At 41.4% G+C, this 26,007-nt stretch overlaps 1 protein-coding gene across 1 annotated transcript in view; it reads left to right on the forward strand.

The window, feature by feature from the left end:
• Nucleotides 1–1,110: 1,110 nt before the first annotated feature.
• The window catches only part of LOC124024795 (CUB and sushi domain-containing protein 3-like), a gene marked incomplete at its 3' end in the record, with an annotated part of 47,900 nt that continues 23,003 nt past the window's right edge, over nt 1,111–26,007 (forward strand). Inside the window, exons 1-4 of the mRNA XM_046338546.1 lie at nt 1,111–1,200; nt 4,278–4,466; nt 8,679–8,825; nt 18,798–18,986. Of these exons, the coding sequence (XP_046194502.1) occupies nt 1,173–1,200; nt 4,278–4,466; nt 8,679–8,825; nt 18,798–18,986 (553 nt within the window). The remainder of the gene's footprint in view (nt 1,201–4,277; nt 4,467–8,678; nt 8,826–18,797; nt 18,987–26,007) is intronic.

The raw sequence follows: 26,007 nt of genomic DNA on the forward strand, positions 1-26,007 counted from the left end.
TCATGGTTTCGTTGCTTTAAAAAAACTAAAAAAATGTTTTGTTGAAAAGTTTCACTTTAAATAAATATGTGGAACTCAAATCATGCTGCACCTTGGTCCATCCACTTCAACAATCGTGAAATTGCTGTAGACATCTATTTCATCACTGTCTTGCGCTGCTCTGAGACAAGCATGGCGTTATTAAGATATATCTGTTCACTGAATTTCAGCAAGTGATGTCTGATAAATAATCAAGTTAGGTTTCTCCAGAAATCTTTATTTAATTTAATTTTTACCTTTATTTAACTAGGCAAGTCAGTTAAGAACAAATTCTTAATTTCAATGACGGCCTAGGAACAGTGGGTTAACTGCCTTGTTCAGGGCCAGTACGACACATTTTTACCTTGTCAGCTCGGGGATTCGATTTTGCAACCTTTCGGTTACTAGTCCAACGCTCTAACCACTAGGTTCTTAATTAACTGACTTGCCTAGTTAAAGGAAAAATTAAAAATTAAAATCAAAGGTACCCCAGCCCTTCATCAGAGTGTCCATCTTGATAATGCCTTGACGGCTACAGTATTGTATTCAGACCTGGGTTCAAATAGTATTTGATTTATTTCAAATACTTTAGCTGTGCTTGTCTGAGCTGACCTGGCATCTGATTATATCAAGCCAGGCCTGGTGGTGTTTAGTGATGTCTATGCCTCCTATCTGAAAGACTGTGTGTGTGTGTGCGTGCGTGCGTGCGTGCGTGTGTGTGTGTGTGTGTGTGTGTGTGTGTGTGTGTGTGTGTGTGTGTGTGTGTGTGTGTGTGTGTGTGTGTGTGTGTGTGTGTGTGTGTGTGTGTGTGTGTGTGTGTGTGTGTGTGTGTGTGTGTGAGCGTGTGTGAGCGTGTGTGCGTGTGTGAGCGTGTGCGTGCGTCTGTGTGTGTGTGTGTGTGTGTGTGTGTGTGTGTGTGTGTGTGTGTGTGTGTGTGTGTGTGTGTGTGTGTGTGTGTGTGTGTGTGTGTGTGTGTGTGTGTGTGTGTGTGTGTGTGTGTGTGTGTGTGTGTGTGTGTGTGTGTGTGTGTGTGTGTGTCTGTGTGTGGTTCCTCCAGGGGACATTCTCTGCCAAGGTTAGCATACCAGTGCCTGCCAGGGTTCACCCTGCTGGGCTCGGAGATCCTGACGTGCAGGCTGGGGGAGAGGCTCCAGATGGACGGCCCTCCACCTCTCTGCCAAGGTTAGCATCTGCTGCATCTGTAATGGAGTCCCCTATGTAGTGCACTGCTTTTGACCAGGGGTCATAGATCTAGAGAGCATCTAAACTGAAAACATCGGCTGCATCTGTAATGGAGTCCCCTATGTAGTGCACTGCTTTTGACCAGGGGTCATAGATCTAGAGAGCATCTAAACTGAAAACATCACTCAAATCAAATCAAATGTATTTATATAGCCCTTCGTACATCAGCTGATATCTCAAAGTGCTGTACAGAAACCCAGCCTAAAACCCCCAAACAGCAAGCAATGCAGGGGTTGAAGCACGGTGGCTAGGAAAAACTCCCTGGAAAGGCCAAAACCTAGGAAGAAACCTAGAGAGGAACCAAGCTATGTGGGGTGGCCAGTCCTCTTCTGGCTGTGCCGGGTGGAGATTATAAACCTAGAGAGGAACCAGGCTATGAGGGGTGGAGTTTATAAACCTAGAGAGGAACCAGGCTATGAGGGGTGGAGTTTATAAACCTAGAGAGGAACCAGGCTATGAGGGGTGGAGATTATAAACCTAGAGAGGAACCAGGCTATGAGGGGTGGAGATTATAAACCTAGAGAGGAACCAGGCTATGAGGGGTGGAGTTTATAAACCTAGAGAGGAACCAGGCTATGAGGGGTGGAGATTATAAACCTAGAGAGGAACCAGGCTATGAGGGGTGGAGATTATAAACCTAGAGAGGAACCAGGCTATGAGGGGTGGAGATTATAAACCTAGAGAGGAACCAGGCTATGAGGGGTGGAGATTATAAACCTAGAGAGGAACCAGGCTATGTGGGGTGACCAGTCCTCTTCTGGCTGTGCCGGGTGGAGATTATAAACCTAGAGAGGAACCAGGCTATGAGGGGTGGAGATTATAAACGTAGAGAGGAACCAGGCTATGTGGGGTGACCAGTCCTCTTCTGGCTGTGCCGGGTGGAGATTATAACAGAACCAAGATGTTCAAATGTTCATAGATGACCAACATGGTCCAATAATAATAATCACAGGCAGAACAGTTGAAACTCAGAATTCCAACATTCCTCTTATAACCGTTTGTCTTTGCTGTAAAAAGTAATGCACAGTATAGGGAATACGGTGCCTTAGTGAGGACAGACACATTGTCCTGGGCAATTTGTAAGTCGCTCTGGATAAGAGCGTCTGCTAAATGACTTAAATGTAAATGTAAATGTATAAAGCACAGAGAGTTCACCTTCACGGAAATAGGTTCGACCTCTAATTTAATTTAATTCTTTCTGTTTGTTGATGTCCGCTGTACACGTTCCTGTATCGAGTCGGGAAAAAAGATTGAGCTCTCTGTCGACGTAATCCATCTTTGTTTTTTAAAAACCTGTCGTGTTTCTACATTCTGATCTTTGATATAATATAATATAATAATAATATATATATAATAATATGATATCAGCTTCAAATGTTTTCCTGCTCTTTTGTTTTTGTTGCCTGAACATTTCACATTTTGTTGGCAACGTTAACCTTTCTGTTCTATTAAACCTCTTTTTAAAAAATGCCTGAAGAAAGAAAGCTGTTGTCAGAATAACAATATGGACCGAAAGTGTTGACGTTATATCAGATCTGTCTCCTGTACTGAGAAAGGTGATGATGTATATAGTCACCATCAAAGGTATCTGTCTCTGTAACTGAGAAACTGATGATCATCTCTGTCCTCTAACATCACTCTGTCCTCTAACATCACTCTGTCATCTAACATCACTCTGTCATCTCTGTCCTCTAACATCACTCTGTCCTCTAACATCACTCTGTCCTCTAACATCACTCTGTCATCTCTGTCCTCTAACATCACTCTGTCCTCTAACATCACTCTGTCATCTCTGTCCTCTAACATCACTCTGTCATCTAACATCACTCTGTCCTCTAACATCACTCTGTCATCTCTGTCCTCTAACATCACTCTGTCCTCTAACATCACTCTGTCCTCTAACATCACTCTGTCATCTCTGTCCTCTAACATCACTCTGTCCTCTAACATCACTCTGTCCTCTAACATCACTCTGTCCTCTAACATCACTCTGTCATCTCTGTCCTCTAACATCACTCTGTCCTCTAACATCACTCTGTCCTCTAACATCACTCTGTCCTCTAACATCACTCTGTCATCTCTGTCCTCTAACATCACTCTGTCCTCTAACATCACTCTGTCATCTAACATCACTCTGTCCTCTAACATCACTCTGTCCTCTAACATCACTCTGTCCTCTAACATCACTCTGTCATCTAACATCACTCTGTCCTCTAACATCACTCTGTCCTCTAACATCACTCTGTCATCTAACATCACTCTGTCCTCTGTCATCTCTCTGTCCTCTAACATTACTCTGTCCTCTAACATCACTCTGTCCTCTAACATCACTCTGTCCTCTAACATCACTCTGTCATCTCTGTCCTCTAACATCACTCTGTCATCTAACATCACTCTGTCCTCTAACATCACTCTGTCCTCTAACATCACTCTGTCATCTCTGTCCTCTAACATCACTCTGTCCTCTAACATCACTCTGTCATCTAACATCACTCTGTCCTCTAACATCACTCTGTCCTCTAACATCACTCTGTCATCTCTGTCCTCTAACATCACTCTGTCCTCTAACATCACTCTGTCCTCTAACATCAGTCTGTCCTCACTCTGTCCTCTAACATCACTCTGTCATCTCTCTCCTCTAACATCACTCTGTCCTCTAACATCACTATGTCCTCTAACATCACTCTGTCCTCTCTGTCCTCTAACATCACTCTGTCCTCTAACATCACTATGTCCTCTAACATCACTCTGTCCTCTCTGTCCTCTAACATCACTCTGTCCTCTCTGTCCTCTAACATCACTCTGTCCTCTAACATCACTCTGTCCTCTCTGTCCTCTAACATCACTCTGTCCTCTAACATATATTATTATTATATATATTATATTATCATTATTATATTATTATTATTATTATTCTTATTATTATTATTATAACATCACTCTGTCCTCTAACATCACTCTGTCCTCTCTGTCTTTTCACTTCACTCTGTCACTCTCTGTCCTCTCTCCACCCGCAGTACAATGTCCTGCTAACGAGGTCCGCTTTGACTCCACGGGGGTGATCCTGAGTCCCGGCTACCCAGACAGTTACCACAACCTCCAGACGTGTTCCTGGCTCATCAACGTAGAGAAGGGCTACAACGTCACCCTCCACTTCCAGCTCTTCCAGACTGAGAAGGAGTTTGACATCCTGGAAATATTTGACGGTGGGACATTTATCAACGTCACTTTGAGTATGGCAGTTAATTCCTCTCTCTTCACATCTCTCATCGCCGGATAATTTGCAAAAATGACCATAGATTTGATCTGTCATGTAAAGGCTTTAGATAATGAATCCATCAGCCATTAATTGTACGATTTTAAACTCAGACCTTACTCCAAGCACCCTTCCAAGCACCCTTCCAAGCACCCCTACCAAGCACCCTTCCAAGCCCCCCTACCAAGCACCCTTCCAAGCACCCTTCCAAGCACCCTTCCAAGCACCCTTCCAAGCCCCCTACCAAGCACCCTTCCAAGCACCCTTCCAAGCACCCTGTTGTTCAGTGCCAGCCTACAGTAACCTACATGCAGTGTTCAGTGCCAGCCTACAGTAACCTACATGCAGTGTTCAGTGCCAGCCTACAGTAACCTACATGCAGTGTTCAGTGCCAGCCTACAGTAACCTACATGCAGTGTTCAGTGCCAGCCTACAGTAACCTACATGCAGTGTTCAGTGCCAGCCTACAGTAACCTACATGCAGTGTTCAGTGCCAGCCTACAGTAACCTACATGCAGTGTTCAGTGCCAGTCCACAGTAACCTACATGCAGTGTTCAGTACCGGCCTACAGTAACCTACATGCAGTGTTCAGTGCCAGCCTACAGTAACCTACATGCAGTGTTCAGTGCCAGTCTACAGTAACCTACATGCAGTGTTCAGTGCCAGTCCACAGTAACCTACATGCAGTGTTCAGTGCCAGTCCACAGTAACCTACATGCAGTGTTCAGTGCCAGCCTACAGTAACCTACATGCAGTGTTCAGTGCCAGTCCACAGTAACCTACATGCAGTGTTCAGTGCCAGCCTACAGTAACCTACATGCAGTGTTCAGTGCCAGCCTACAGTAACCTACATGCAGTGTTCAGTGCCAGCCTACAGTAACCTACATGCAGTGTTCAGTGCCAGCCTACAGTAACCATACATGCAGTGTTCAGTGTGCCAGCCTACAGTAACCTACATGCAGTGTTCAGTGCCAGCCTACAGTAACCTACATGCAGTGTTCAGTGCCAGCCTACAGTAACCTACATGCAGTGTTCAGTGCCAGCCTACAGTAACCTACATGCAGTGTTCAGTGCCAGCCTACAGTAACCTACATGCAGTGTTCAGTGCCAGCCTACAGTAACCTACATGCAGTGTTCAGTGCCAGCCTACAGTAACCTACATGCAGTGTTCAGTGCCAGCCTACAGTAACCTACATGCAGTGTTCAGTGCCAGCCTACAGTAACCTACATGCAGTGTTCAGTGCCAGCCTACAGTAACCTACATGCAGTGTTCAGTGCCAGCCTACAGTAACCTACATGCAGTGTTCAGTACCAGCCTACAGTAACCTACATGCAGTGTTCAGTGCCAGTCCACAGTAACCTACATGCAGTGTTCAGTACCAGCCTACAGTAACCTACATGCAGTGTTCAGTGCCAGCCTACAGTAACCTACATGCAGTGTTCAGTGCCAGTCCACAGTAACCTACATGCAGTGTTCAGTACCAGCCTACAGTAACCTACATGCAGTGTTCCGTACCGGCCTACAGTAACCTACATGCAGTGTTCAGTACCGGCCTACAGTAACCTACATGCAGTGTTCAGTGCCAGCCTACAGTAACCTACATGCAGTGTTCAGTGCCAGCCTACAGTAACCTACATGCAGTGTTCAGTACCAGCCTACAGTAACCTACATGCAGTGTTCAGTGCCAGTCCACAGTAACCTACATGCAGTGTTCAGTACCAGCCTACAGTAACCTACATGCAGTGTTCAGTGCCAGCCTACAGTAACCTACATGCAGTGTTCAGTGCCAGTCCACAGTAACCTACATGCAGTGTTCAGTACCGGCCTACAGTAACCTACATGCAGTGTTCCGTACCGGCCTACAGTAACCTACATGCAGTGTTCAGTACCGGCCTACAGTAACCTACATGCAGTGTTCAGTGCCAGCCTACAGTAACCTACATGCAGTGTTCAGTGCCAGTCCACAGTAACCTACAGGCAGTGTTCAGTACCAGCCTACAGTAACCTACATGCAGTGTTCAGTGCCAGTCCACAGTAACCTACATGCAGTGTTCAGTGCCAGTCCACAGTAACCTACATGCAGTGTTCAGTGCCAGTCCACAGTGTATGAGACTTCTAAAAACGTTTTTTCATTGTGAAGGACTTTGACATGAATTCATGATTGTATGTATTAGTCTGTACGACCATGGGCCAAATAGGTGAATGTAAATGGCATTGTATTGTGTTATATGATACAAGAAACCACTTAAAAAATGTATATATTATTATCACCATACAGGGAATTAGACACTGTACCCCTCTGACTATTGGTTCATTTGCACATTCAAGCCTGTCTCAAAATACAATACTGCCCCTTTAATTGTGTTTTACCTGACTGGCTTTTCACGACAGCAGATGATGTAGCCGACACGTTTTGTGTTCCGGTAGGGAAGCTGTAACTCCCCATTGTTGACCGATACTTCTCTATAACTGGGCTACCAACTCGCTAAATGACAAAGACTATCTACATACATACATACATACATACATACATACATACATACATACATACATACATACATACATACATACATACATACATACATACATACATACATACATACATACATACATACATACATACATACATACATACATACATACATACATACATACATACATACATACATACATACATACATACATACAGTGGTCCTTCTGTAGCTCAGTTGGTAGAGCATGGCGCTTGTAACGCCAGGGTAGTGGGTTCGATACCCGGGACCACCCATACGTAGAATGTATGCACACATGACTGTAAGTCGCTTTGGATAAAAGCGTCTGCTAAATGGCATACATATACACACACACGGCGCTCTGATCTGAAAAGCGCAGACACTCGCCCGGTGATTGAAAGACCTCATCCCCAATATCCTTCTAGTCCGTTGCTCTCTGGCTCTGCCTACAACGAAATCCCAGGCTCAATCTTGCAAAGTTAAATTTGGTTTGGTTTGTTGCATTGCAAATGGGCTGATATAATGCTGATTCATAAAAAATAAAACATAAAACGTTGATCTACAATATATAGTGTAAACTAATTGGGCGAACTCAGCGAAGTTGGAACTCTGTGCCGCCTGGCTTTGCTTCTGCGCATCAGTCCTGCAAGAGGGCGCACCGCCAGGCAAGCGCGACGTTTAGTTTAGAGGGAACATTATTTACGAAGATTGTAAAAATGAGTCAACCCTACTTTATTGAGGTCTGAGTCAAAGCAATATGGCTATTTGCCAGTGTAATTGACTACTTAAAGATGAATAAATCCAGCCACTGCAAGGTCGAACGAATACAACGAATCGCGCTTTGAATTCCAATAGAGGAGCTAACCAGCCAACAAGTGTGGTTACACAGTACATGTAATACACTACACAGTACATGTACTACACTACACAGTACATGTAATACACTACACAGTACATGTAATACACTACACAGTACATGTACTACACTACACAGTACATGTAATACACTACACAGTACATGTAATACACTACACAGTACATGTAATACACTACACAGTACATGTTATACACTACACAGTGCATGTAATACACTACACAGTACATGTAATACACTACACAGTACATGTAATACACTACACAGTACATGTAATACACTACACAGTACATGTTATACACTACACAGTACATGTTATACACTACACAGTACATGTTATACAGTACACAGTACATGTAATACACTACACAGTACATGTACTACACTACACAGTACATGTAATACACTACACAGTACATGTAATACACTACACTGTACATGTAATACACTACACAGTACATGTAATACACTACACAGTACATATTTTACAGTACATGTTATACAGTACATATTATACACTACATGTTTTACAGTACATGTTATACAGTACATATTATACACTACATGTTTTACAGTACATGTTATACAGTACATATTATACACTACATGTTTTACAGTACATGTTATACAGTACATATTTACACATACTACATGTTTTACAGTACATGTTATACAGTACATATTATACACTACTCTGTCCTAACAGGTCCTAATAGGTCCTAACATCTCTCTGTGTCTCTGTCCTAATAGGTCCTAACAGGTCCTAACATTTCTCTGTGTCTCTGTCCTAACAGGTCCTAACATCTACAGCCAGAGCCTGGCGTCCCTCAGCGGTGACATCACCACGCCCTTTAACCTCACGACCTCTGGTCATCAGTTGCTTCTGCGCTGGTCGTCTGACCACGGCACCAACAGGAAGGGCTTCCACGTCAGATATGTGGGTGAGTATCAAAGTATGTATCCTGTTAATAATGACTTTCCTTCACCCAGCATGTCTTCATCCACCCCGCTATACTACACAACCAATAGGAGTCATTAACGTCATGGTACAGGGCCCCTACCAGAAATAGACTGGCCATTGGGCAGTTCTGGACAAAAACATTTTTTTTATTTAAATTTTATTTCACCTTTATTTAACCAGGTGGGCAAGTTGAGAACAAGTTCTCATTTACAATTGTGACCTGGCCAAGATAAAGCAAAGCAGTTTGACAGATACAACGACACAGAGTTACACATGGAGTAAAACAAACATACAATCAATAATACAGTAGAAACGAGTCTATATACAATGTGAGCAAATGAGGTGAGAAGGGAGGTAAAGGCAAAAAAGGCCATGGTGGCAAAGTAAATACAATATATATATATTCTATTCCCAGTCCATCCCTAGGCCCCGTCCATCCCTGGGCCCCGTCCATCCCTGGGCCCCGTCCATCCCTAGGCCCCGTCCATCCCTGGGCCCCGTCCATCCCTGGGCCCCGTCCATCCCTGGGCCCCGTCCATCCCTAGGCCCCGTCCATCCCTAGGCCCCATCCATCCCTAGGCCCCGTCCATCCCTAGGCCCCGTCCATCCCTAGGACCCGTCCATCCCTAGGCCCCGTCCATCCCTAGGCCCCGTCCATCCCTGGGCCCCGTCCATCCCTAGGCCCCGTCCATCCCTAGGCCCCGTCCATCCCTAGGCCCCGTCCATCCCTAGGCCTCGTCCATCCCTAGGTCCATCCCGAGGTCCCGTCCATCCCTGGGCCCCGTCCATCCCTAGGCCCCATCCATCCCTAGGCCCCGTCCATCCCTGGGCCCGTCCATCCCTACGCCTCGTCCATCCCTAGGCCTCGTCCATCCCTAGGTCCATCCCGAGGTCCAGTCCATCCCTGGGCCCCGTCCATCCCTAGGCCCCGTCCATCCCTAGGCCCCGTCCATCCCTGGGCCCCGTCCATCCCTAGGCCTCGTCCATCCCTAGGCCCCGTCCATCCCTGGGCCCCGTCCATACGTGGGCCCCATTACCGAAAACAAACGAGCCTGTAGCATTCCCTACTAATTCCTTACAGAACAGGAACTTGTCTAGCCATCAGCATCATCACTGTGTTGTGATGAAACACTGGCCACTTTAATACTGAAACACTGGCCACTTTAATACTGAAACACTGGCCACTTTAATACTGAAACACTAGCCACTTTAATACTAAAACACTGGCCACTTTAATACTGAAACACTAGCCACTTTAATACTGAAACACTGGCCACTTTAATACTGAAACACTAGCCACTTTAATACTAAAACACTGGCCACTTTAATACTGAAACACTGGCCACTTTAATACTGAAACACTGGCCACTTTAATACTGAAACACTGGCCACTTTAATAATGAAACACTGGCCACTTTAATACTGAAACACTGGCCACTTTAATACTAAAACACTAGCCACTTTAATACTGAAACACTGGCCACTTTAATACTGAAACACTGGCCACTTTAATACTGAAACACTGGCCACTTTAATACTAAAACACTGGCCACTTTAATACTGAAACACTGGCCACTTTAATACTGAAACACTGGCCACTTTAATACTAAAACACTGGCCACTTTAATACTGAAACACTGGCCACTTTAATACTGAAACACTGGCCACTTTAATACTAAAACTACTGGCCACTTTAATACTGAAACACTGGCCACTTTAATACTGAAACACTGGCCACTTTAATACTAAAACACTGGCCACTTTAATACTGAAACACTGGCCACTTTAATACTGAAACACTGGCCACTTTAATACTGAAACACTGGCCACTTTAATACTAAAACACTGGCCACTTTAATACTGAAACACTGGCCACTTTAATACTGAAACACTGGCCACTTTAATACTAAAACACTGGCCACTTTAATACTGAAACACTGGCCACTTTAATACTGAAACACTAGCCACTTTAATACTGAAACACTAGCCACTTTAATACTGAAACACTGGCCACTTTAATACTGAAACACTGGCCACTTTAATACTGAAACACTAGCCACTTTAATACTGAAACACTAGCCACTTTAATACTGAAACACTGGCCACTTTAATACTGAAACACTGGCCACTTTAATACTAAAACACTGGAAACACCACTTTAATACTAAAACACTGGCCACTTTAATACTGAAACACTGGCCACTTTAATACTGAAACACTGGCCACTTTAATACTGAAACACTGGCCACTTTAATACTGAAACACTGGCCACTTTAATACTGAAACACTAGCCACTTTAATACTGAAACACTGGCCACTTTAATACTAAAACACTAGCCACTTTAATACTGAAACACTGGCCACTTTAATACTGAAACACTGTCCACTTTAATACTGAAACACTGGCCACTTTAATACTGAAACACTGGCCACTTTAATACTGAAACACTGGCCACTTTAATACTGAAACACTGGCCACTTTAATACTGAAACATTGGCCACTTTAATACTAAAACACTAGCCACTTTAATACTGAAACACTGGCCACTTTAATACTGAAACACTGGCCACTTTAATACTGAAACACTGGCCACTTTAATACTGAAACACTGGCCACTTTAATACTGAAACACTGGCCACTTTAATAATGAAACACTGGCCACTTTAATACTGAAACACTAGCCACTTTAATACTGAAACACTGGCCACTTTAATACTAAAACACTAGCCACTTTAATACTAAAACACTGGCCACTTTAATACTGAAACACTGGCCACTTTAATACTGAAACACTGGCCACTTTAATACTGAAACACTGGCCACTTTAATACTGAAACACTGGCCACTTTAATACTGAAACACTGGCCACTTTAATAATGTGTATATATATGTTGCATTACTCATCTCATATGTATATACTGTGTTCTATTCTACTGTATCTTAGTCTATGCATTACTCATATCATATGTATATACTGTGTTCTATTCTACTGTATCTTAGTCTATGCATTACTCATCTCATATGTATATACTGTGTTCTATTCTACTGTATCTTAGTCTATGCATTACTCATCTCATATGTATATACTGTGTTCTATTCTACTGTATCTTAGTCTATGCATTACTCATATCATATGTATATACTGTGTTCTATTCTACTGTATCTTAGTCTATGCATTACTCATCTCATATGTATATACTGTGTTCTATTCTACTGTATCTTAGTCTATGCATTACTCATCTCATATGTATATACTGTGTTCTATTCTACTGTATCTTAGTCTATGCATTACTCATCTCATATGTATATACTGTGTTCTATTCTACTGTATCTTAGTCTATGCATTACTCATCTCATATGTATATACTGTGTTCTATTCTACTGTATCTTAGTCTATGCATTACTCATCTCATATGTATATACTGTGTTCTATTCTACTGTATCTTAGTCTATGCATTACTCATCTCATATGTATATACTGTGTTCTATTCTACTGTATCTTAGTCTATGCATTACTCATCTCATATGTATATACTGTGTTCTATTCTACTGTATCTTAGTCTATGCATTACTCATCTCATATGTATATACTGTGTTCTATTCTACTGTATCTTAGTCTATGCATTACTCATGTCATATGTATATACTGTGTTCTATTCTATTGTATCTTAGTCTATGCATTACTCATCTCAAATGTATTTACTGTATTCTAATTCCAATTTATCTTTTAGATTTGTGTGTGTTGTGAAATTGTGAGATATTATTTGTTAGATATTACTGAATTGTTGGAGCTAGAATTTGTAATCATATGGATAAGAGCGTCTTCTAAATGACTTAAATGTAATCTTAGTTATGCATTACTTTAACATATGTATAACTGTGTTCTATTATAGGGAGAGTGGGGTAAATTGACCAATAAACACGTGTATAGGGGAGAGTGTTAAATTGACCAATAAACACGTGTCTTAGGGAGAGTGGGGTAAATTGACCAATAAACACGTGTATAGGGAGACTGGGTTAAATTGACCAATAAACACGTGTATAGGGGGAGTCTAAATTGACCAATAAACACATCTATATGGGTAAAATTGACCAATAAACACTGTATAGGGGAGAGTGGGGTAAATTGACCAATAAACACGTGTATTTACTGGGTTAAATTGACCAATAAACACTGTATCTTAGTGGGGTAAATTGACCAATAAACACGTGTATAGGGAGATATAAATTGTTCAATAAACACGTGTATCTGGGTCTATGCATTACTCACGTGTATATGGGGAGAGTGGGTTAAATTGACCAATAAACACGTGTATAGGAGAGTGGGGTAAATTGACCAATAAACACGTGTATAGGGAGAGTGGGGTAAATTGACCAATAAACACGTTATAGGGGAGAGTGGGGTATATACTGTGTTCAATAAACACGTGTATAGGGAGAGTCTAGTAAATTGACCAATAAACACGTGTATAGGGGAGACTGGGTTAAATTGACCAATAAACACGTGTATAGGGGAGAGTGGGGTAAATTGACCAATAAACACGTGTAGGGGAGACTGGGTTAAATTGACCAATAAACACGTGTATAGGGGAGAGTCTGTAAATTGACCAATAAACACGTTTAGGGGAGATGGGGTAAATTGACCAATAAACACTTTTGTTTAGGGAGAGTGGGGTAAATTGACCAATAAATTTGTTGTATAGGGGAGATTGTTGGGCTAGAATTTGACCAATAAACACGTGTATAGGGGAGAGTGGGGTAAATTGACCAATAAACACGTGTATAGGGAAGTACGGGTAAATTGACCAATAAACACGTGTATAGGGGAGAGTGGGGTAAATTGACCAATAAACACGTGTATAGGGGAGAGTGGGGTAAATTGACCAATAAACACGTGTATAGGGGAGAGTGGGGTAAATTGACCAATAAACACGTGTATAGGGGAGAGTGGGGTAAATTGACCAATAAACACGTGTATAGGGAGAGTGGGGTAAATTGACCAATAAACACGTGTATAGGGGAGAGTGGGGTAAATTGACCAATAAACACGTGTATAGGGGAGAGTGGGGTAAATTGACCAATAAACACGTGTATAGGGGAGAGTGGGGTAAATTGACCAATAAACACGTGTATAGGGGAGAGTGGGGTAAATTGACCAATAAACACGTGTATAGGGGAGAGTGGGGTAAATTGACCAATAAACACGTGTATAGGGGAGAGTGGGGTAAATTGACCAATAAACACGTGTATAGGGGAGAGTGGGGTAAATTGACCAATAAACACGTGTATAGGGGAGAGTGGGGTAAATTGACCAATAAACACGTGTATAGGGGAGAGTGGGGTAAATTGACCAATAAACACGTGTATAGGGGAGAGTGGGGTAAATTGACCAATAAACACGTGTATAGGGAGAGTGGGGTAAATTGACCAATAAACACGTGTATAGGGGAGAGTGGGGTAAATTGACCAATAAACACGTGTATAGGGGAGAGTGGGGTAAATTGACCAATAAACACGTGTATAGGGGAGAGTGGGGTAAATTGACCAATAAACACGTGTATAGGGGAGAGTGGGGTAAATTGACCAATAAACACGTGTATAGGGGAGAGTGGGGTAAATTGACCAATAAACACGTGTATAGGGGAGAGTGGGGTAAATTGACCAATAAACACGTGTATAGGGGAGAGTGGGGTAAATTGACCAATAAACACGTGTATAGGGGAGAGTAGGGTAAATTGACCAATAAACACGTGTATAGGGGAGAGTGGGGTAAATTGACCAATAAAATGTGATTTGATTTATTGATTTATCTTTTGTTGTGTTGTAATGTACTGCTCTGTATGGTGGTCTATGTAACCACTGTATGTCTATGTGTGTCCATATTTGTATGCTGCTAATGCATCATCATTTACGAGAGAGAGAGAGAGAGGGAGAGAGAGAGAGAGAGAGAGAGAGAGAGAGAGAGAGAGAGAGAGAGAGAGAGAGAGAGAGAGAGAGAGAGAGAGAGAGAGAGAGAGAGAGAGAGAGAGAGAGAGAGAGAGTGGGGGAGAGAGAGCGAGAGAGAGAGAGAGAGGGAGAGAGAGAGAGAGAGAGAGGGGGAGAGAGAGGGAGAGAGAGAGAGAGTGGGGGGAGAGGGGGAGAGGTGGAGAGAGAGAGTGGGGAGAGGAGAGGGGGGAGAGGGGGAGAGGGAGAGGGTGAGAGAAAGAGAGAGTGGGGGAGAGAGAGAGAGAGTGGGGGGAGAGAGAGAGAGAGAGAGAGAGAGAGTGGGGGAGAGAGGGGGAGAGGTGGAGAGAGAGAGTGGGGGAGAGGGGGAGAGAGGGGGAGAGGGAGAGGGAGAGAGAGAGAGAGAGAGAGAGACTGTTGCAACCAATTTAAACAGCACATCAGGGTTAGCTGAGACCGAGGAGGGTACATAGGGTATCATGTGGAACGTAGCCTGAGATTTGCTCTAGTTGTAGACAGATGGAGTTAGTTGAGACGCATTCCATTCCTTTCTGCAGGTTGCAGCCTCTGATTGGCTGCTGTGTGTTTACATGGAATCTGTCTGGTGTTCTTGTTTGAGTGTGAAATGATGGTTTAAACAACCTCGTCCAAACAAATAACTGTCGCTGGTATCAGGATGCACAATATAGTTTTTTTTGTGAGAAAGCAAATTGAATATGTGTGCCTATGGGCCATTGATGATTTGCGTAAACTTAAAAATAAAAACAATTGAATCTTGTGGCTCATGTTTTAAAGTGACTGCTCAGCTCAGTGGGTACAGTGTTGACATCTACCATGTTGTAGAGACCTGACTCTCTTCCTCAGTCTACAGCAGTAACATCCACCATGTTGTAGAGACCTGACTCTCCTCCTCAGTCTACAGCAGTAACGTCCACCATGTTGTAGAGACCTGTCTCTCCTCCTCAGTCTACAGCAGTAATGTCCACCATGTTGAAGAGACCTGACTCTCCTCAGTCTACAGCAGTAATGTCCACCATGTTGTAGAGACCTGACTCCCCTCAGTCTACAGCAGTAATGTCCACCATGTTGTAGAGACCTGACTCCCCTCAGTCTACAGCAGTAACGTCCACCATGTTGTAGAGACCTGACTCTCCTCAGTCTACAGCAGTAACATCCACCATGTTGTAGAGACCTGACTCTCCTCCTCAGTCTACAGCAGTAACATCCACCATGTTGTAGAGACCTGACTCTCCTCAGTCTACAGCAGTAATGTCCACCATGTTGTAGAGACCTGACTCTCCTCCTCAGTCTACAGCAGTAATGTCCACCATGTTGTAGAGACCTGACTCTCCTCCTCAGTCTACAGCAGTAATGTCCACCATGTTGTAGAGACCTGACTCTCCTCAGTCTACAGCAGTAATGTCCACCATGTTGTAGAGACCTGACTCTCCTCCTCAGTCTACAGCAGTAATGTCCACCATGTTCAGTAATGTCCACCTCTGACTCTCCTCAGTCTACAGCAGTAATGTCCACCATGTTGAAGAGACCTGACTCTCCTCCAGTCTACAGCAGTAATGTCCACCATGTTGTAGAGACCTGACTCTCCTCCCTCAGTCTACAGCAGTAATGTCCACCATGTTGTAGAGACCATGTTGTAGAGACCTGACTCTCCTCCTCAGTCTACAGCAGTAATGTCCACCATGTTGTAGAGACCTGACTCTCCTCCTCAGTCTACAGCAGTAATGTCCACCATGTTGTAGAGACCTGACTCTCCTCCTCAGTCTACAGCAGTAATGTCCACCATGTTGTAGAGACCTGACTCTCCTCAGTCTACAGCAGTAATGTCCACCATGTTGTAGAGACCTGACTCCTCCTCAGTCTACAGCAGTAATGTCCACCATGTTGTAGAGACCTGACTCTCCTCCTCAGTCTACAGCAGTAATGTCCACAGTAATGTCCACCATGTTGTAGAGACCTGACTCTCCTCAGTCTACAGCAGTAATGTCCACCATGTTGTAGAGACCTGACTCTCCTCCTCAGTCTACAGCAGTAATGTCCACCATGTTGTAGAGACCTGACTCTCCTCAGTCTACAGCAGTAATGTCCACCATGTTGTAGAGACCTGACTCTCCTCAGTCTACAGCAGTAATGTCCACCATGTTGTAGAGACCTGACTCTCCTCCTCAGTCTACAGCAGTAATGTCCACCATGTTGTAGAGACCTGACTCTCCTCCTCAGTCTACAGCAGTAACGTCCACCATGTTGTAGAGACCTGACTCTCCTCCTCAGTCTACAGCAGTAACGTCCACCATGTTGTAGAGACCTGACTCTCCTCCTCAGTCTACAGCAGTAATGTCCACCATGTTGTAGAGACCTGACTCTCCTCCTCAGTCTACAGCAGTAATGTCCACCATGTTGAAGAGACCTGACTCTCCTCAGTCTACAGCAGTAACGTCCACCATGTTGTAGAGACCTGACTCTCCTCAGTCTACAGCAGTAATGTCCACCATGTTGTAGAGACCTGACTCTCCTCAGTCTACAGCAGTAACGTCCACCATGTTGTAGAGATGTGACTCTCCTCAGTCTACAGCAGTAATGTCCACCATGTTGTAGAGACCTGACTCTCCTCCTCAGTCTACAGCAGTAACATCCACCATGTTGTAGAGACCTGACTCTCCTCAGTCTACAGCAGTAATGTCCACCATGTTGTAGAGACCTGACTCTCCTCAGTCTACAGCAGTAATGTCCACCATGTTGTAGAGACCTGACTCTCCTCAGTCCAGCAGTAATGTCCACCATGTTGTCTACAGTCTACAGCAGTAATGTCCACCATGTTGTAGAGACCTGACTCTCCTCCTCAGTCTACAGCAGTAATGTCCACCATGTTGTAGAGACCTGACTCTCCTCAGTCTACAGCAGTAATGTCCACCATGTTGTAGAGACCTGACTCTCCTCAGTCTACAGCAGTAATGTCCACCATGTTGTAGAGACCTGACTCTCCTCAGTCTACAGCAGTAATGTCCACCATGTTGTAGAGACCTGACTCTCCTCAGTCTACAGCAGTAATGTCCACCATGTTGTAGAGACCTGACTCTCCTCCTCAGTCTACAGCAGTAATGTCCACCATGTTGTAGAGACCTGACTCTCCTCAGTCTACAGCAGTAATGTCCACCATGTTGTAGAGACCTGACTCTCCTCAGTCTACAGCAGTAATGTCCACCATGTTGTAGAGACCTGACTCTCCTCCTCAGTCTACAGCAGTAATGTCCACCATGTTGTAGAGACCTGACTCTCCTCCTCAGTCTACAGCAGTAACATCCACCATGTTGTAGAGACCTGACTCTCCTCCTCAGTCTACAGCAGTAACATCCACCATGTTGTAGAGACCTGACTCTCCTCCTCAGTCTACAGCAGTAACATTCACCATATTGTAGAGACCTGACTCTCCTCAGTCTACAGCAGTAATGTCCACCATGTTGTAGAGACCTGACTCTCCTCCTCAGTCTACAGCAGTAACATCCACCATGTTGTAGAGACCTGACTCTCCTCCTCAGTCTACAGCAGTAACATCCACCATGTTGTAGAGACCTGACTCTCCTCCTCAGTCTACAGCAGTAATGTCCACCATGTTGTAGAGACCTGACTCTCCTCAGTCTACAGCAGTAATGTCCACCATGTTGTAGAGACCTGACTCTCCTCCTCAGTCTACAGCAGTAATGTCCACCATGTTATAGAGACCTGACTCTCCTCCTCAGTCCACAGCAGTAACATCCACCATGTTGTAGAGATGTGACTCTCCATCTCTCTCATTATCTCATTAATATAATGTATTTTTAACATGTTTCTGTAAATAACAATTTAACATCAAAGTCAAGCAAACATTTGTAATTGCTGTATACCCCCTCTCCCTCTCCCTCTCCCTCTCCCTCTCCCTCTCCCTCTCCCTCTCCCTCTCCCTCTCCCTCTCCCTCTCCCTCTCCCTCTCCCTCTCCCTCTCCCTCTCCTCAGCAATGTACTGCAGTACTCCAGACTCCCCCCAGCAGGGTTTTGTAGTGAGCCAGACAGGAGGGCATCTCAACAGTGTGGTGCGTTGGGGCTGTGACCGGGGCTACCGGCTTATTGGAAAGGCCACAGCTGTCTGTAAGAAGACGGCCTTTGGGTATTATACCTGGGACTCAACGGTACCTGCATGTCAAGGTAAGAGCTCCGAGCACTGTGTCTACTGGGTGGGTGGCTGGGTGGTTGGCTGGCTGGCTGGCTGGGTGGCTGGCTGGCTTCCTGGCTGGCTGGGTGGGTGGCTGGCTTGCTGGGTGGCTGGCTTCCTGGCTGGCTGGCTGGCTGGCTGGGTGGCTGGCTGGCTTGCTGGGTGGCTGGCTTCCTGGCTGGCTGGCTGGCTGGGTGGCTGGCTGGCTTGCTGGGTGGCTGGCTTCCTGGCTGGCTGGCTGGCTGACATTTGTTCCAAAAGGCACCATGTTCTCTATAGTGTGCACTACTTTTGACCAGAGCCCTGTGGGTAGAGCCCTGTGGATGGAGCCTTGTGGGTAGAGCGCTGTGGGTAGAGTCCTGTGGAGAGTAGCTAGTCTGACGGTCTCTCTTCGGCCCCTATCACAGAGAGTAGCTAGTCTGAAGGTCTCTCTTCAGCCCCATGTCAGTAGCTGAACTTGTGATTGAGGAGAATGTTCTGTTGAGCAGAAACAGAGCAGAAATCAATCATCTTTTGTTCTGTCAATTCCACCACCTGATGACTCTGGCTAGCTAACTTCCTTCCTGATTACCAAGCTGTCTGTGTCAGTGTACGCCTCCCAAAATGGCACCCTTATTCCCTAGGTAGTGCACTACTTCCTATGGGCCCCGGTCAAAAGTAGTGCACTAAACAGGGAATAGGGTGCCATTTGACACACGGAACCCCTTTTTCCTGTGTCGTGTTCCGTAAACAGCGTTGTTGTGTTCCGTTCACCTAATTGGGTTCTTTGTTACCCTGGGAACCACCCATTGTAGAAGGTGTCATGTCATTCTGTTCTGCTCTGTTCTGAAACAATGTATCGTTAACACCACTGTCTGTTCAACGAGCACAGACAGGTCCATTATGCCGAAGCTGTGACGATATAGTAATAACTGCAAAGATCGTGGAGAGCAACCTGACAAATAATTGACAATACAATACTAATCTAGTCACCCACAACCAAAAGGAGCTCCTAAGGTGGTAACTAGAGAGGAACAGATCGTTAATGGTTGTCTTTCTCTTATAGCTCCTACGGTGCAGGTGTCTTTAAGCAGTGTGTTGTCTTTCTCTTATAGCTCCTACGGTGCAGGTGTCTTTAAGTAGTGTGCTGTCTTTAAGTAGTGTGTTGTCTTTCTCTTATAGCTCCTAAGGTGCAGGTGTCTTTAAGTAGTGTGTTGTCTTTCTCTTATAGCTCCTACGGTGCAGGTGTCTTTAAGTAGTGTGTTGTATTTAAGTAGTGTGTTGTATTTAAGTAGTGTGTTGTATAGTAGTGTGTTGTAAGTAGTGTGTTGTATAGTAGTGTGTTGTATTTAAGTAGTGTGTTGTATAGTAGTGTGTTGTAAGTAGTGTGTTGTATTTAAGTAGTGTGTTGTATTTAAGTAGTGTGTATTTAAGTAGTGTGTTGTATTTAAGTAGTATGTTGTATTTAAGTAGTGTGTTGTATTTAAGTAGTGTGTATTTAAGTAGTGTGTTGTATTTAAGTAGTGTGTTGTATTTAAGTAGTGTGTTGTATTTAAGTAGTGTGTTGTATTTAAGTAGTAAGTTGTATTTAAGTAGTGTGTTGTATTTAAGTAGTGTGTTGTATTTAAGTAGTGTGTTGTATTTAAGTAGTGTGTTGTATTTAAGTAGTGTGTTGTATTTAAGTAGTGTGTTGTATTTAAGTAGTATGTAATCATTGTTGATGCTTGTGGTGATCAAACAATTTACCAAGTTGTCATCAATGAAGTTCTACTCTATTCTATTCTACTATATTATACTCTACACTACTATATAGTATACTCTACTCTTCTCTATTCTACTCTACTATATTCTACTCTACTCTACTATATTCTGCTCTACTCTATTCTACTATATTATATTCTATTCTATTCTACTCTACTCTACTATATTCTATTCTACTCTACTCTGTTCTACTCTACTCTATTCTACTCTACTATATTATACTCTACTCTATTATAATCTACTCTATTATACTCTACTCTATTATACTTTACTCTACTCTATTCTACTGTGCTATACTATATTCTACTATACTTTACTCTACTCTATTCTACTATATTCCACTCTTCTATATTCTACTCTACTATATTCTATTCTACTCTACTCTACTCTATTCTAAATGTACTCTACTCTAATGTACTCTGTTCTACTATATTCTAAATCTACTCTACTCTACTCTACTCTATTCTATTATACTCTACTCTACTCTATTCCATTCTACTCTATTCTACTCTACTCTATTCTACTATATTCTATTCTACTATATTCTATTCTACTATATTCTACTCTACTCTATTCTATTCTACTCTATTCTAAATCTACTATTTTCTACTCTACTCTAATGTACTTTATTCTACTCAATTCTACTCTCCTCTACTCTATTCTACTCTATTCTACTCTTCTCTATTCTACTGTATTATACTCTACTCTATTATATTCTACTCCATTATATTCTACTCTATTCTACTCTATTCTACTCTATTCTACTCTATTCTAACCTACTCTATTCTACTCTATTCTACTCTACTATACTCTATTCTATTCTATTCTACTCTACTCTATTCTACTCTATTCCACTATATTCTACTCTACTCTATTGTATTCTACTCTATTCTACTATATTCTACTATATTCTACTCTATTCTACTCTATTATATTATACTCTACTCTATTCTATTCTACTCTATTCTACTCTACTCTATTCTACTATATTATGCTCTATTGTATTCTACTGTATTCTATTCTACTCTACTATATTTGACTCTACTATTTAAACAACTCTGTGGGAGGACATAATGAAATGTAAGAGAAGGGAACAAGAGAATACCTTATACCTTTCCCATCTATAGGTGCATGTAATGGTAATGGAGCATGTTGTTTCTAATACCTCCAGGTGTCCTAAAACAGAATCAAAAAGCTACATGGAGCATGTTGTTTCTAATACCCCCAGGTGTCCTAAAACAGAATCAAAAAGCTACATGGAGCATGTTGTTTCTATCTAAAATGGTAAATATCATGGACAAGAGACTATTAGGGGTTAAACAACACTGTGTAATCAGGTGGGAGGAACAAAATGTCTTGTACTTTATTTCAGAACTATAGGTGAATATAATGGTAGTGTGACCTACATAATAACCATGTATTAATCTATAGGTGGATATAATGGTAGTGTGACCTAAATCATAACCATGAATTAATTTATAGGTGGATATAATGGTAGTATAACCTACATAATAACCATGTATTAATCTATAGGTGGATATAATGGTAGTATAACCTACATAATAACCATGTATTAATCTATAGGTGGATATAATGGTAGTGTAACCTACATAATAACCATGTATTAATCTATAGGTGGATATAATGGTAGTGTAACCTACATAATAACCATGTATTAATCTATAGGTGGATATAATGGTAGTATAACCATGCATTAATCTATAGGTGGATATAATCATGTATTAATCTATAGGTGAATATAATGGTAGTGTAACCATGAATTAATCTATAGGTGGATATAATGGTAGTATAACCTACATAATAACCATGTATTAATCTATAGGTGGATATAATGGTAGTATAACCTACATAATAACCATGTATTAATCTATAGGTGAATATAATGGTAGTGTAACCATGTATTAATCTATAGGTGGATATAATGGTAGTATAACCATGTATTAATCTATAGGTGGATATAATGGTAGTGTAACCATGTATTAATCTATAGGTGGATATAATGGTAGTGGGACCTACATAATAACCATGTATTAATCTATAGGTGGATATAATGGTAGTGTAACCATTTATTAATCTATAGGTGGATATAATGGTAGTGTAACCATGTATTAATCTATAGGTGGATATAATGGTAGTGTAACCATGTATTAATCTATAGGTGGATATAATGGTAGTGTGACCATGTATTAATCTATAGGTGGATATAATGGTAGTGTAACCATGTATTAATCTATAGGTGGATATAATGGTAGTGTGACCATGTATTAATCTATAGGTGGATATAATGGTAGTGTAACCTACATAATAACCATGTATTAATCTATAGGTGGATATAATGGTAGTGTAACCATGTATTAATCTATAGGTGAATATAATGGTAGTGTAACCATGTATTAATCTATAGGTGAATATAATGGTAGTGTAACCTACATAATAACCATGTATTAATCTATAGGTGGATATAATGGTAGTGGGACCTACATAATAACCATGTATTAATCTATAGGTGGATATAATGGTAGTGTAACCATGTATTAATCTATAGGTGAATATAATGGTAGTGTAACCTACATAATAACCATGTATTAATCTATAGGTGGATATAATGGTAGTGGGACCTACATAATAACCATGTATTAATCTATAGGTGAATATAATGGTAGTGTAACCATGTATTAATCTATAGGTGAATATAATGGTAGTGTAACCTACATAATAACCATGTATTAATCTATAGGTGGATATAATGGTAGTGGGACCTACATAATAACCATGTATTAATCTATAGGTGGATATAATGGTAGTGTAACCATGTATTAATCTATAGGTGGATATAATGGTAGTGGGACCTACATAATAACCATGTATTAATCTATAGGTGGATATAATGGTAGTGTAACCTAAATCATAACCATGTATTCATCTATAGGTGGATATAATGGTAGTGTAACCTACATAATAACCATGTATTAATCTATAGGTGGATATAATGGTAGTGTAACCATGTATTAATCTATAGGTGGATATAATGGTAGTGTAACCATGTATTAATCTATAGGTGGATATAATGGTAGTGGGACCTAAATGATGAATTCTCTCTGCTATGAAACAGTTGTAGTGTCAATCATCAATGAAACCATATGAACAACTACATGATGTCACTACATACATGATGTCACTACATACATGATATCACTACATACATGATGTCACTACATACATGATATCACTACATACATGATGTCACTACATACATGATATCACTACATACATGATGTCACTACATACATGATATCACTACATACATGATGTCACTACATACATGATATCACTACCTACATGATGTCACTACATACATGATATCACTACATACATGATGTCACTACATACATGATGTCACTACATACATGATATCACTACCTACATGATGTCACTACATACATGATGTCACTACATACATGATATCACTACATACATGATATCACTACATACATGATGTCACTACATACATGATATCACTACATACATGATATCACTACATACATGATATCACTACATACATGATATCACTACATACATGATGTCACTACATACATGATATCACTACCTACATGATGTCACTACATACATGATATCACTACATACATGATATCACTACCTACATGATATCACTACATACATGATATCACTACATACATGATATCACTACATACATGATATCACTACATACATGATATCACTACATACATGATATCACTACATACATGATATCACTACATACATGATGTCACTACCTACATGATATCACTACATACATGATATCACTACATACATGATATCACTACATACATGATATCACTACATACATGATATCACTACATACATGATGTCACTACCTACATGATATCACTACATACATGATATCACTACATACATGATATCACTACCTACATGATATCACTACATACATGATATCACTACCTACATGATATCACTACATACATGATATCACTACATACATGATGTCACTACATACATGATATCACTACATACATGATATCACTACATACATGATATCACTACATACATGATATCACTACCTACATGATATCACTACATACATGATATCACTACATACATAAAGTCACTACATACATGATATCACTACATACATAAAGTCACTACATACATGATATCACTACATACATGACTTGATACCAGGAGGGGATTATTCATGAACGTTATGGTCTCTGTGATCTGTCGTCTGAAAAGAACTTTGTAGAAGGACGGAAATACAAAAATTATATATATATATTTTCTTAAAAATCGTTATCTCTAACGGCATGGTGTTTTAGAAAGATAGAGCTGCAGGAAATTACACTACCGTAAGTTAATTAGCTCTTCATGAACCTTCTATCCAATTCATTTCTACGTAATTCTCGACACAATTATTACCTAGTAGTTGTCTAGCAACTAGTCATTATCTGGTAACTAACTATTAACTACCTAGTAGCTAGTACTTGCCTATGAACGAGTATTACCTAGTCACTATTAACACCTAGTCAATATTAACTACCTAATAACTAGTAATTACATTTAACTAGCAATTACCTAGTAACTATGAACTACCTAATAGCTAGTAATTACCTATTAACTATTATCTACAGATTAACTAGTAATTACTATTAACTACCTAGTAACCAGTAATTAGCTAGTAAGTTTTAACTAACTAGTAACTAATTACCTAGTAACTATTAATTACATAGTGACTACCAAGCAGCTGGCAATTGCCTAGCATCTATTAAGTAGCTAGTTCAGGAATGAAGAAGGCTTTGTAGAAGGAAGTGCAACCAGTCACAAATGTAAATTACTTGGATGACAACTAATACCTTTATTTAAAGGTGAGGTGATCATAGTAGAATATTCCTTTATTTAAAGGTGAGGTGATAGTTGTAGGAAATACCTTTATTTAAAGGTGAGGTGATAGAGTAGTAGAATATACCTTTATTTAAAGGTGAGGTGATAGTAGTAGAATATACCTTTATTTAAAGGTGAGGTGATAGTAGTAGAATATACCTTTATTTAAAGGTGAGGCAATAGAAGTAGTAGAATATACCTTTATTTAAAGGTGAGGCAATAGAGTAGTAGAATATACCTTTATTTAAAGTGAGGCAATAGAAGAGTAGAATATACCTTTATTTAAAGGTGAGGTGATAGTAGTAGAATATACCTTTATTTAAAGGTGAGGTGCAA

Source organism: Oncorhynchus gorbuscha, unplaced genomic scaffold, assembly GCF_021184085.1.
Source record: "Oncorhynchus gorbuscha isolate QuinsamMale2020 ecotype Even-year unplaced genomic scaffold, OgorEven_v1.0 Un_scaffold_1999, whole genome shotgun sequence".
Taxonomy (NCBI): Eukaryota; Metazoa; Chordata; class Actinopteri; order Salmoniformes; family Salmonidae; genus Oncorhynchus; species Oncorhynchus gorbuscha.